Source organism: Drosophila obscura, unplaced genomic scaffold (assembly GCF_018151105.1).
Source record: "Drosophila obscura isolate BZ-5 IFL unplaced genomic scaffold, ASM1815110v1 contig_200, whole genome shotgun sequence".
NCBI lineage: Eukaryota > Metazoa > Arthropoda > Insecta > Diptera > Drosophilidae > Drosophila > Drosophila obscura.
The window spans coordinates 4,003,912-4,017,427 of NW_024542791.1; the positions used below are offsets into that span (position 1 = coordinate 4,003,912).

Below are 13,516 nucleotides of genomic sequence, written 5' to 3' on the forward strand. Positions count from 1 at the left end.
GAATTACAATAAACAGAATCTTCTTTTATTTTTGCTTGTTTACATAAACACGCCTCCCCCCCTCCACACCACCACACCGCCCCTCTTTGTAATTTCAAGACACACGTGGCAGGTTGCGCCATTACCTAAAAATTTCCAATTAAAATATTTAATTTCTTTCACGGGTTGTTGTCTGATTGGCGTGGGGGGGGGCGAGCACTTCCCTCTCTGAGTAATTTTCACCGCTAAATTAACAATTAAAAATTGATAGTCCTCGGGGAAAGCGGCAGGCGGCAGGCGGCACTTCAGATCTACATATTTTTCTTTTTCCTATGCCATTAGGTCTTCAGGCCACAGAATTTAATTGCTGAATAATTTAAGCAATTCCTTGACATATTTTTGAGCTTATTTCACAGGTTTGATTATTCTTTATTTATTGTTGCTGTAACTGAAGTGTGTCCTTTAATTTCGACAGATATTTGCAATTATTGAAGCTCCATAAGTGGGCCCCGTGGGCTTAACGTAAAGCAATGTATTAAGAATAAATTTGAGAAATAATTAAGACATTAATGCTGTATAAATTTGTTATATCCAAACCAACTCTGTGATAGCCATTCAAATATAAAGATTTTTGTCTTTGGTGTTGGTGGTTCTGCCCCTTTTTGATTGCTTAATTTTTACACTCTTTGAACTCTGTATTCCTCTTTAAGCCACATCGAAATTTGCAAAACTATTCGCATGACCCCAAAACTAACCCCGCCTCGGCGGCCCCTCAAAAAAAATTTGAAAATTTTAACGAAAAGCAAAGCGATAGATAAGCATTATCTCATTAGCTAATTAGTGTGCACCAAAAAAATTTAAGCAATAAAAAAAGTTTTGCTCTCTCTCACTTGCATGGATAAAAAGTTTTGATTTTTCGAATGTTAGGGGCAGTCCTTCCGAGCCCCTGAATTACTCCTACTACTCCCGGTACTCCCCCTGTAATTATAAAATTTAAAACGAGTAAGGGTAAAATTTTCGTATTGTTGCAACGAACATTTTTAATGAGTACGCGCAGAGGTGTGAGAGATGGCAACAATTTCCGGGGAGTTACATGCCAAACAAAAGCAATTTCCCTGCCAAATGATTTATGCAATTTGTGAACTGCAGTCGCAGACAGAATAACCCATAGATACATACATACAAACATACAGATAGATACCGAATGCATTGAATACATTTTTAACAAGGTATTTTCCCGCCGCTCTTTTGCTGCGCTCTTTTGCAGACTCTCACCATTGAATATGCCGGATTATGCGGAAGTTGCATGTTCAACATTCAAAAGTCCCACCCATGGCGGTGCGCCCGGTGGCATGGGTGGAATGGGTTCAACGGCATCATCATCGCTGTATGATAGCTGTGGGGCCTATGCCACCACCAATGTGGTGGCCAATGTCAAGCTCTATCAGAATCGCTATGCAGCAAAGCCACAGCCCCAGCCACAGAGCCACTCGAACAACAACAACAATCAGAGCAATCATCAGAGCAATAATGACTATCAATCGACTGGGATGTACTCGGCACCGCCCAGCGCCCACTATGGATGCCTCGACCAGAAGCAACAGCAGCAACAGCAGCAGCAACCAAATCTGATGACAACTTCGACCGCCTCCACGGCCATAATGACGGGCTCGCCGGCAAAGCTGAAAAAGATGAACATCACCGAGAACAAAATGGAACAAATGGAATGCAAGACGGAGCGTACGAATCCCTTCAATCAGCAGCAGCAGCTGCTTCTGGCCAGCAATGCCCTCAAGCAGGGCCTCGGCGCCTATGCCAATACCACGCTGGCGGCCCAAATGGCCAGCGGCGGAGGAGCCGGCACTCTAAGGCGCCAACGACAGCCCAAGACGCTGTACAAGAGCGAGAATAATATACTGGGCAAGGCCGCTGGCATGCGGCATCCGATTGTGACCAATGGAAATATGGATTTCCTTACTGGTGGTCCCCCCATGAATGCTGAGAATCTGGAGGGCGGCGACTTCTCCGGTTTGGGTCTGTGCAATTCCACCAATCAGTTGCTCAACGATTGGGCATCGAGTGCCTCGATCGCCGCTGCCGGGGACTATCACTTTGGGAGCAAGCAGCCCAGCAAGCAGCATCTCTATGTGAAGGCCAAAGATGGCACTTGGTCGGCCGTTAGCTCGGATGCGTATCAGTCCTTCAAGCAGCAGCAGCATCAGCAGCAGCAGCAGCATCATCAATTCCTTGCTGGTTCAGGTGACAACAACAAGTCCTTAGCTAGTGTCAACAGCTTAGCTGCTAGCGATACCAAATTCATGAGTAGTTTTGGCTCCACTGCCAATGTCTAGGCGCGGGAACACTCGCCACTCGATTGCTCAATAAGAACACAAAACTAAAAGAAAAGTTGTGACATTCCGCCAGTAGTTTGAACGAATGGGAAATACACCAGCTTGCTGTTGGTATTTTTGGGTTGTGGAAGGATTTTAAAGGGCTGGCAGAGGTTGGAATTATACTGGGAGTCGAATGGGGTATATACGATTGGAGGTTTGTAACGAAGGAAATACTAGAATTCGTTGAAAGTTAATCAAGAAAGCTAACACATAGAAGGTCTCTAGAATAGATGCCAGAAGCACTGTTAATGATGAGAATAGATGAGAAACTTAAGCCTCTAAATATAGCATACATCAGAGAGTTCAATGAGATATAGTTAATGTTGCAGAATATTTCCATTGAATTCCACAGGAAAATCTTGCCACAAACACTCAGCACTCAGCACATCTGTATGACTATGGAAATATACATCATATTCGATATTTCACGTAATTTTCATATAAATATCGAAAGCTACTGCTAATTTCAATAGATTCTGTGATGTAATCGAATCCCAATAGCTGCCCCAGAACACCCACAGAACCTATTAGATACCACAAACCCCCCAATCGAACATATCTAGAGAACTTTTAAGACCACCTCCTTTTAGCCAGTATTATCGAAGCCCTAAATCAACTTAGAATTCCACCAAAATCCACTGCAAAGAAACCCAAATTAAAAGAAAGAAAAAAAAAAACAAAATAAAAAAACAACGAAAAGTATGTAAAGAAATACAGAAATATCCCCAGAAATATTGGCTTGTAAATAATACCAACTAAATACTTAATATCTTAATCCCCCTCAAGCATATAGAATATTGCAAAAGAAATATTATTAATTTACACACAAAAATCAACTCAAAATAGCACCGAAATGTAGTTAAAGTAAGTGAAAATTCATAAATAAAATAGAATATAGAGAGATTTCCCACAGAAAACAAAACAAAAAAAACAACAAAATATGAAAAGTTAAAGCCAAACGAAAAAATACCAAAACCCTAACGAAAAAAAATATTATTAAACAACACTGCACGAAAAGAAAACCATAAATTGTGTGAAGAGTAAGGATTACAGAGGACACCTACCTACACGCAGAATAAAAGCTAAATAAATGCTAATAATAAGGCTGTTAAATGTAAAATATCATAAATGAATAAATCGCACATTTAAACCGTGTAATTAAAGCATTAAAATGTGTGTAATTAACTGACAACTAGATTTAGTTCGAATAGCTAAAAGGGAAAAACCAGAAGAGGATTGCAGCGAAAAATATTGAAAAATATCGCTGAAAAAAAAAAAAAACTCAAATTAAAACTAATCAATTAATTGATAAATTATGCAATGAGAAAAAGCCTAAAAATAAAAATAAAGAGAAAAATAACTAAACTAAATGGATGCGAAATGCGGCCAAAGCATAGACAGTGCGTTTCATGACCGTAAGGCCGATCGATATGCAGTTCAACTTTATAATTTACATAATGTTTGCATAGGAGAGAATGCTATTATTGCTATGAAACGCACTGTTTATGTGTTTTATTTTTATGAATTTCTTGTTCTAATTTTCCCAAAATATAGCTCCATAGTGCTCCCTGTAAGTTCTGCTGCTTTTAAAGCACTCTTTAAAATATCCCTATTTCTATGAACTGCACTGTAGTGGCTAACTTCATATGTAAGTAAGTATGATACACATAGACTGCCTGACTGCTAGTTGTATTTGTTTGTATTTCGCTTGGAGTGCATTGTTGTTGTTTCATCCTCTCTCCCCGATCGTGTAAGCAAAAAAAAACCAACAGTTACTACTCGCAAGCAATGCACATTCTCGCAGTTCCTTCATTCCACATTGCTTGCTCTCTCTCAGCAACAACAACATCAATGCGGCCCAAAATCGACTGAGTCTGAGTCTTCGTCGTCCACTTCGTATCCGAGCGTACTATGATCCGACCTCTCTCTCGCTCTCAGTCTCAATCAGATAAGCACCAAAAACACTAGACAGAAGCAGCGACTGCCACTAACTGTTACTTCTTCATTGCCAGCAGAGAAATGCAAGCAAAGAGCGCAGCTTAGTGCTAGGCAGCATAGACTTGTGAGAACATTCTGTGTCGCTGCCAGAAGGAAGGAACTAGAAGGCGACAAGCAGGCACACTATCAGCGTCTATACAAAATAAAAGCATCCTACATAAGTGTTGCTGGTGCCGCGCGAGTAATCACAGACAATTTTTATTTAGATTTTAAACGCACAATTTGCCCAATTTGTACATATTCGAGTATGTATGTACATATGTATGTAGTTATAAATTGCACTGCAAAAGAGACACATATTTGTGAATAAATCCGGCTCTAATTTGACGCAAAACATTTTCCGTTTGTATTTTCAGCAGCCAGCACAATTTGGCGACGGCATAGTTCCGCCTACATGGTACTCGACAATTCCATGGATTTTGTGATTTGAATACCGGACAGCAGCAGTGTAGGGATGAAAGGATGGTGGAGGGGCATCAGGTAAACCCAGCTATTTTGCGGCCTGGCCACAAAACTTTCAACTGATTCCCGGAAAAACCCATGCTCTGGCATTTTCCACACGCTGACCAGCTAATTAATTATGCACTTTGTTGCGCTACCGTAAACCCAATTTGTCCTACAAAATCATTAATGTTGCGGGGGGAAATCCAAATGAGATATTGTCTGTATCCATGTGGGGTCCCATTTGCAATTGAAAATTCATGATAAATACAATGATTTTTTCAATCCATTTCCTATCACTTTTTGTTGTATTTATTTTCACTATTTTTGCTGCTTTTTTGAGTTTTTTGTTTTGGGTGTAAAACAATTTCACAAATTGTTATGGACAATTTATGGATGTCTGTCGGTGTTCTCTCAATTTCATTCTCGGAAAATGATGCCGTTCGGACAGCAGGAAAATTAAATGAAAATCAATTGAATCAAATGAAGCGTGAACACATTTTTTGTTATTGCTGCAAAAGATATTTGGAATAATTATGTTTAAATGAATGCGTTTTAAATAAAGTTGAAAGTAAGGAAGCCATTAACGATTTATGCCAATAAGCAACCAAATATCCAATACGCTTAATGGATAGTTGTTTTTATGGTATGAATGGGACAATGGACGGATATTCCGTTTGGTAAGCTCTGGTAAGTAGTTGATGAGAAAACATAGGTTAAGAATATATACATAACTCCAATCATTGTGTACTAATAAAGAATGAAAAATTCACCAGTTCGTGTGTAATATAAATATAATATAATATAAATATATAAATAATATAGATATAATATTTTATTGAACAAATTGTCTCATTTTCCTTCGTTTTCTCTGAAGTAAATATTCTTAAAGTAATGCCAAAAATGTATTTATTTCCATAGTTAGTACTCCGATTATGCACATTTTCCTACTTGGATATTTGGCTTAAAAAGGGAGGTAAAGCTTTAACTGCACTAACAGCTTATTATCCTTGACTGAACTTTAAGCTTTGTTGCCGCTTGACCAACACCAGCTGCAGCGAATGAACGGCTAATGTATCAGTGAACAGGGCTGGGCCCCACACCATTAGCTTCGACACCCCCCAATAGATTCCACTTCCCCCATTGCGACTGCCACTGCCACTGCTGGGTACAAAGGAGGCGCCCAAGCCTAAACTACAAATAGCCTTAGTGTCCGAAACACTCGCCGCTGCTCCCAGTGCGTGTTTGCTGCTGCTACTACCAATTGCCACTGGCCACTGGCCGATAAATAAGCCCAAATTTATCATGAACATTGGAGCCCAACACACACACGCACACACACACAGACGATACGGGATTTGGGGGGGATTGAACGATGGCTGGGCGGGCGGTTGCTTGTCCCATATATCGTGGGGACTATAATAGCAATGGCTGCCTCATAATTTTTGGCACAAAATTGTACGATAGGCGTTGAAGCGTTCAATTGAATGTCGTCGGTCGTCTAGCCTCTGTATAAGACCTTTCGTTAGACGCCCACCCGCTCATCCATTCACTCACCCATTCATTCCCCCACTCCCGCCCTCTTACAGTATCCCCAACAACAACTATTGTATAATCAAAACTAATGGTCTATAAAGAATCAATTCTCAATTTGTTCGGCCAGCTGCTGCCCCGAACAAGGACCCGAAACCGGACAATGCTACCAGGATAACGATGCAAAATGTTCGTTTCCACTCTCACACACACGGGTGCGGGTGCTGTTGTCTCGTTTTGTGCGTGCAACACATGTGACAAATAAAATTTAAATGCATTCTGTAAATAATTTTATATTGCATTTTGTTATTGTACGAACATGCATACATATGTAGGTGTGTGTACAGTCTGTATCATAATTTGTGGAGAGATTGTAAGCTAAGCCGATTGTTTGCGATATGAGAATTGGTAAATATGCGCCGAAAATGTTTGGATAAATTCAATCACAGTATCTATTTCCATACTCAGAAATATTATGGAAACATTCACGAAGTCAGCCCATAGAAATGCTCCTCTTAGTCTGTTCTCCTGGTTTTATTTGGTCTAATTTTCGTTCATATTTGTAAACGATTTGGTCTTTGTATTAAAGTTGCAACACTCTTTGGGTACATCCTCTTTACGTATTAGTAATATTACACCGAAATTAGTTTCCAGCAAATTTTGTGCATCGTAAAAACATTGAAGCAGCGATGTGAGGACTGGAATTTTTGATTCGATTGTATTTAGGCAGTGGAGTGTGTCTCATGGGGGAGCGCTCGCTTGGATGTGCCGAAGAAGGGGCCCCCAAAGCACTGATTCAGCAAATTTGCCATAAACTTTAATCAGCAGCTTTTTGGCAGCAACGCAAGACAAAAAGAAAACTCGTAAAAGAACGCACATCCACATGACATGCGACGAGTACTTGGCGGAGACAAAGTTTTACGCGCATTTGAGTGACCATAAAAATGCTGCATGTCCATGGATCTATCGCTGCCATGTCTTTTGGATGTATCGAGGAGTAGTGTTCCATGTCCTTGGATGTGTCGCATCCTTCTCCATTTCCATGGTTGCATGGCCAGAAAAACAAGGGAATTGGGGACCAGTCTCGATTCCTGTTGATAAGAAAATTGTGCAGAAGTAATTTGATGAAATTAGCCAAAGAAATTTTGTGGCCAGCGAAACTGAATAGAAATATCGTTACTATTTCATGGTTGACTCCCTGTTTTCTGGACTATAGCCATGGAGGAATAAAGTGCCGTGCAGAAAAGAATTCATCAGTGGGAAAGTTTGAGGATAAGATGAAGAGAAAAATAGCTCCCAGCTTTAATTAAATTGATTTTATGGTAACGAGAACAAATTTAGTCGTTGGTTAAGTAAAACGATCTCCTTCGTAAAAGATATAAACGGATAGCTTTTTTTAAGGCACACAAATTCCATTCGTTCCATTCCGCTCCACTCACCCAAGACATAGCGAGTGCATTAAACCATAGCGAGGACGCTGAAAGCACCATAGACCCAAACCGTAACGAGTACGAATAATATCTATTGCATTCCCTATATTCTTATATCCGTTCCGATATCTGTCAATTGCCGACTGACTTGGTGTCGAGGGCTGAGCTATTGTTTCCACATCTCAGCCGTCCTTCCAACAGTTGCAGGTTCGAATCCTGCCTCGGGCGTGGTTGTTGTAGATTTTTAGATTTTTAAGTAGCACAATGTTTGTTTATGTAGTAGCATTATTATATTTAGTACCAACTAACAGCATGATTATTTGTAGTCTCTGGGACTCCTAAAGTCCAGAGAACATAAATGTTTAATATGTATAAAGTTCTCTCTCGTTTCAGCAATAAATTACACGTTCTGTTTCTTTTCAGTTTTGTTGTTTAATTTTTTTTTTTTATCTGATTTTGATTTGGGTTTAATCTCATATATGGTACATACCTTTTTTCTAGAAAAACTTGTGTGTTTTTATGTCTAAAATCTTTTAATTGCTCTTAGTTTTTGGACTGAAATTTAATTTATCTCAATCTAAAACTGTTTGTTGTTTTATTCGCTGTCTTGTTTCTCTCTCTCGGGTTCATCCGCTCTCTCTCGCTGTTCATCCGCTCTCTCTCGCTATTCATCCTCTCTGCTCTCCGTCATATATTTATGCTGTTCTTTATGTGCCGCTGATGTCAAAGTGACCGTTCTCCCATCTCTTTCACTCGTTGGTTTCGTTCGGTCGTTCTGTGTATGTATGTATGTACATATGCATGTGCGTATTTCTGCATACTCTTCGGGATCGTAAGCCTTCGTTCTTTTCTGTTCTTCGCTGTTCTACCTGCACTCCAGACTCTAGGTTCCCCTTGCTACCTGCTCGAAACTTCTTCGTCAAAGCTCAGCTCACAAAATGGACAAGTCCGAACATGTTCAAAGTGTTGACGTTGCTTTCGTTTTTGCATTTTTCCCTCTTCCCCACTCTTCGTGCATAAAGCGACCTTTTCTATTGTTTCTGCCACGTTCCTCCTTTTGTTTCAGTCCCGACCCATTCAAAGAAATTCTCTTGTAAATTGAAAAACCAATTTCATTTAGAACTCCACCAATGAACAAAAGCAACAAGCACCAAAAACTCTGTAAAACAGAACAGACATGGAGAAAAAACGTTTAAGGGGGAATGATTTTGGGTTTGGAAAAAAAAATGTTGAAGAGAATGTTATTGGGAGGTGGAAACAAAAAATGGAAATGGAGAATCTAGTGGGGAATTTGTGCAGAGCAAACATTTTAATTTGTCCATTATGTTATTTTTGATTTTTTGACTCTTTCTCCCCCTCTGGTATGCACGCATTCAGAACTTAATTGAAAATGGTCAGCCAGGCGAAGGAACCAGGACCGGACCGGACCGGACCGTACTCCTCAAGGGTTGATTACACTCCGTAGCTCCGTAGCCCAATGTCCGGCGCACACACTAATTAAATGCCCCCCAAAGAAGGAAACTTTTGGCTAGTACGGCTAGTACATGAAATGTTGGCCGTGGTTTCTCGACTTTAAATGGCTTAAACTTACATGTCCGAGGAGTTAGTCAAAAAGTTTAATTTTGCCACAGTGAGCCGCCCTCCCCTGCTGTCTAGTGCTTCTTGTACTTTTGCTACTTCCACTCTTCCACTTCCACTTCTTACCCTCTTTCGTTACATCTTCTTCTGTTGGGTGAGTAATTAGTAAAATGCATTAAAATAAATGAGCTCAAGAAGTGACAGTCGGGGGGGTGTGTGGTGGACGGACTGGACTGGACTGGACTGGTGTACAAATTGAAGTCAGTGCCGGAGTAGAGTTACCTTTTACTGTTACTTGTTTTGAGTGGCTGCTAGGGGACCTTGTATCATATTTAATTTAAAAGTAAAAGAGAATGCACTTCACGGTAGTTTAGTTATTGATAAAAGTCCGTTCAAAGTATCACTTATTGATATTGGAGGGCTATCAGATATGTAAGCACAATTGTCGTAGCAAGTACACATTAATAACTAAATATCTGTAACAAAATCTAACAAATTGATTTAAAATCAAGAATAAAACGTACTATTTCTGATAGCCTCCAAATGGCTCTAAGTATTTTCTAACTAAAATATTTTTATTTAATGCTTTGGTTTTCTTTTGTTAGACATTTTTCTTATTTCTCTCTTGTTAAATATCATAAAATTGTACATTAAAATAAATGACAATTAAAATAAATGAATCTTGATGTATGTAAAATATTTATTAGAAATACGATTAAATATTGTAATCGTAACGATAAATCTTCTGTGACTAGTGCATTAAAAATAAGTTTTACTTGTAGCACTAGGAAAAATCAAAATAAATACAAATACAATTTTTCTACAATTTCCTTTTAGCTATAATCAATCTATCAAATATATATTCCAATTTGTATTACTTTCTGTTTACTCACATAAAGGCAAAAGGCTTATGACACAACTTTTGTGTGTGTGTGTGTTTTATTCAATCAACACCCAATGATGTCCTGGCCTAAGGAGCTTATTCTCCTAGACAGCGGAGACATGACAACCTGGACACATGCCGAAATAGCTTCGGGAGGCGCTGGCGGCAGTCTCCTTGTGAGAAACGGAGACAAAGCGCGGAGACATTTCAACAGGCCATAAAATCCATTTTGGACGCCTTTTGTGAGTCGTCGGTCCTTATGGCCTGGGGCCTTTTGGCGTTGTAATTTCTTGAATGTGTCAGACATTGCCATTGCCGTCATGCCGTCATGCCGTCATGCCGTCGGCGTTGTCAGCCTCCTACTCTGGCACTCGGCACTCTGGCATTCTTCTTCTATTCTAATTGCAAAATATGGCGACAATTTCAAAGAAGTTAGCGACGGACATTCGCCGCTGCCTTCCGGAGGATAATACAATTTCGAATGACATTTTCAGAGTGGAGCTGTAATAAATATCCAGCGAGAAGGGTCGCCAGCCCTCTTGAACTCCCCCTCCCCCCCACCAGTCCTTGTTATGTAATGGATACTTAGTGACCGTAAAGCAGACGAACACAAAAATGCAAACAAAACTATTAAACGAGCATAAAAAAAGAAGAGAATAAGGAAAAACCTAAAACTGTAACCGATGCCAAAAGGAGGGGTTTTGCCTCCCGCCCTGCCCTGCCCATCCACCATTTGTATCCTTCCATTCGTTCCCCTTTGGTGTATGTGGTGCTGGCTGGGTGGAGGGGGGGTTGGTCTCCACTTTATGAAACGTTTTATTATACTAATTTGTAGGATGGCAATGGTCGAAACGGTCGCCAGTTTCGGTTACATCGAATGGCCAACTAAAAATGGCAATTTGCCATTGCATGAAATGAGCGTAGCAGTCCCCCAGTCCCAGTCCCAGTCCCCCAGTCAGTGACTGCAGAGAGCGAGCTGCCTGCCAACTAGGAGGTGGGTGTGGATACTCCAGGCACAGACACAGACACACAGTCGTACGAGCCCCTCTTCTACACACTTCACTCAAGTCTCTATTAGCAGACAATGCTCTTGAGAGAGAGAGAGAGAGACGCATGGACAGGGGGTAGCAGGGGTTCTGGGGGCCAACACAAAACTGTCTCTGTCTCCTAATACATATGGAAAAGGTAGTTAGACGCATTAGTTACAGGGTAGCAACAGTTATCAACGGCTGGGTATCGGTATCTACAGCTGGTCTGGGGATTTAGAGAAGAAAGGCAGCAACTCCATGAACAGAAAACACTTTGGAGTGCTAAGAAAAATCACTTGGGAATTCTAAGCGCAAAACGTAAAACTAATTGAAGCTTTGAATGAAATTCCAATTGGAATGGGGGCGCCATTTTGTTTATGGATAGCTCTGAATTTGACTGGGATTAGGTTCGGACTCCGAACCAATGCTCCGAACTTCGGAGCATGGTGGTATTAAAAAATTACCAAGAAACCAAGAAACATCAGAAACAAATTCCAGTTCAATTTTCGGTCGCACGGATACCTGAGAAACAGAAGGTAACTGAAATTAAAAAGGATCTAGGTGTTTTTATGCTTCTCTATTAGAGGATACCAAAGGCCCTTCTTCTAAAATTATCTCTTGATGTAAATCTAAGTCGCAGCCTTCTGGGTATCAACTATTCGTATACCTTACCATTTATTTCAATCTCAATCGTTTTAAATGCGCTCACGAAAATTGTTGAAGTGTGTTCCTGTTGCGAGTGTGTGTGTGTGTGTGTGTGTGCCGTCAGTAAAGGGATTTTCGCCTGAGTTTTATTAAAATGCCATTGTATGGGTCGGGTCGGTCCCTGCGCCTCTGCCTGTGTCTGTGTCTGTGTGGCCAAGGCACGAGGTTGTTCCCCAAGTGGACAATGCTCTACGCATACGACCCCTACTCAACCCCAATTTTTGGTGGATCGTTAGCAGTGCATTTCAGTTTCAGTTAGTGGGCAAAAACCACTGGAAGGGGCTTAGAGGGGGTGGGGGGCACCTGAGGTTGGGGATTGCCAAGTTTTAACGACTTTGTTTCCGTTACGTCTAATTTAATGAAATTCGTTTTGCTTTTTGGTCTCATTCTGCAGTTTCAATCCCTAGGTTTCTCCCTCCCTCTCTATCGGAGGGCTTTCCTTTTGGGTTTTGCTCCTTTTTGGCCAAGTTCTGTGCATAAAACTCTGCTCACCAAAAAAGGAATTCTAATGACTTGGGCGTTGTTGCAACATCTCCTTCTTCATGCTGTGGTTGAGTCTGGGTCTGGCTCTGGGTCTGGTCTATTCTGGTCAGGGGTTTCTTTCCAAAGGTATGCGTGGGTGTGTGTGCTGGGTCGTTTTACAGTTTTGTTCTATAATATGTTGTTTGGTTTTTGATTTAATGATGGTGGTAGGTGTCCTTCACAAGCAATTCCATGGCTTATAATCATATGTGTGGCATGGGGCTCATGCCTCTGTGTGCGTATGAAATGCTAATGCACGGGGCGGGGCGTTCCCTTAGATATATTTTTCCCGATAAGCAAACGATTATGTGCGCACTTGGTAGTTAGCTTAATTTCGTCCTTTCCAGAGGTTTGCTTATAATGGTAAATTATAGAGCCTTGGGACTGAATAATACAATCAGATTGAATTAAAAAAAAAGGAAGCGTTTTTTAATCTTATACGAGTTTTTGTGAACATTTCCTGATTTAAGCAGAATTTTATTTATTTATATTATTTATTTATATTTTATTTTATTTATTTACTCCTTTTACCTGAAGGTGTCGAATGATTAGTGCTCATTGAGTAGGGAAATAGTACCAGAAAAATACTAAAGCAATGTTTAAAAGGTACTAAAGTAAACCACAAAGAATCCAAAATTCAGCAAAATTCGCATTTTTATGTCTGTATCATAATTTTGTTCTCCGCAAAAATATTAACTTAAGTCCCCCATAAAACTGCAACCCGCTGCTGCACCTTCAATTATGCCTCGAGGAGCAAAGCGTGTTACGTGCAACCCAATCGGTTGCCAAACGAATATCAATTTCGTTGCATGTTGCACTCTGGTCACGCCCTCGTGGGGGGCGTGCCGACCTCGAAGAAGAAGGCCATAACCTTAACTGAAAAAACGCATAAAAAAAACCGAATCAGAATAAATTTATTTTGTGTATTGCAACGCCTCAAAAGTTATAACTATTTGGAGAAGATATACGGACGTATGCCATGGAATGAATGGCGCAGAGAGGGATGGAGGGAAATAAACAAACTGA

The 13,516-nt window shown here is 40.4% G+C and overlaps 1 protein-coding gene and 1 long non-coding RNA gene across 3 annotated transcripts in view; one reads left to right on the forward strand and one right to left on the reverse strand.

The window, feature by feature from the left end:
* The window catches only part of LOC111076622 (roundabout homolog 2), a 49,495-nt gene extending 44,105 nt beyond the window's left edge, over positions 1-5,390 (forward strand). Inside the window, exons 13-14 of one of the 2 annotated variants that reach the window (XM_041593873.1) lie at positions 1,247-2,238; positions 4,730-5,390. In XM_041593873.1, the coding sequence (XP_041449807.1) occupies positions 1,247-2,238; positions 4,730-4,800 (1,063 nt within the window). In that variant the 3' untranslated portion in view covers positions 4,801-5,390. Of the gene's footprint in view, positions 1-1,246; positions 2,365-4,729 lie in introns of those variants that run through there. The other variant, XM_041593872.1, reaches the window with a different exon arrangement.
* Positions 5,391-8,410: 3,020 nt separating this feature from the next.
* On the reverse strand, positions 8,411-9,935 carry LOC111077587. The gene is made up of 3 exons (XR_002608178.2): positions 9,635-9,935; positions 9,366-9,499; positions 8,411-8,933 (listed from the first exon to the last, which is right to left on the reverse strand). It is a non-coding gene; the product is annotated as an uncharacterized LOC111077587 (long non-coding RNA).
* Between the last annotated feature and the right edge of the window lie 3,581 nt (positions 9,936-13,516).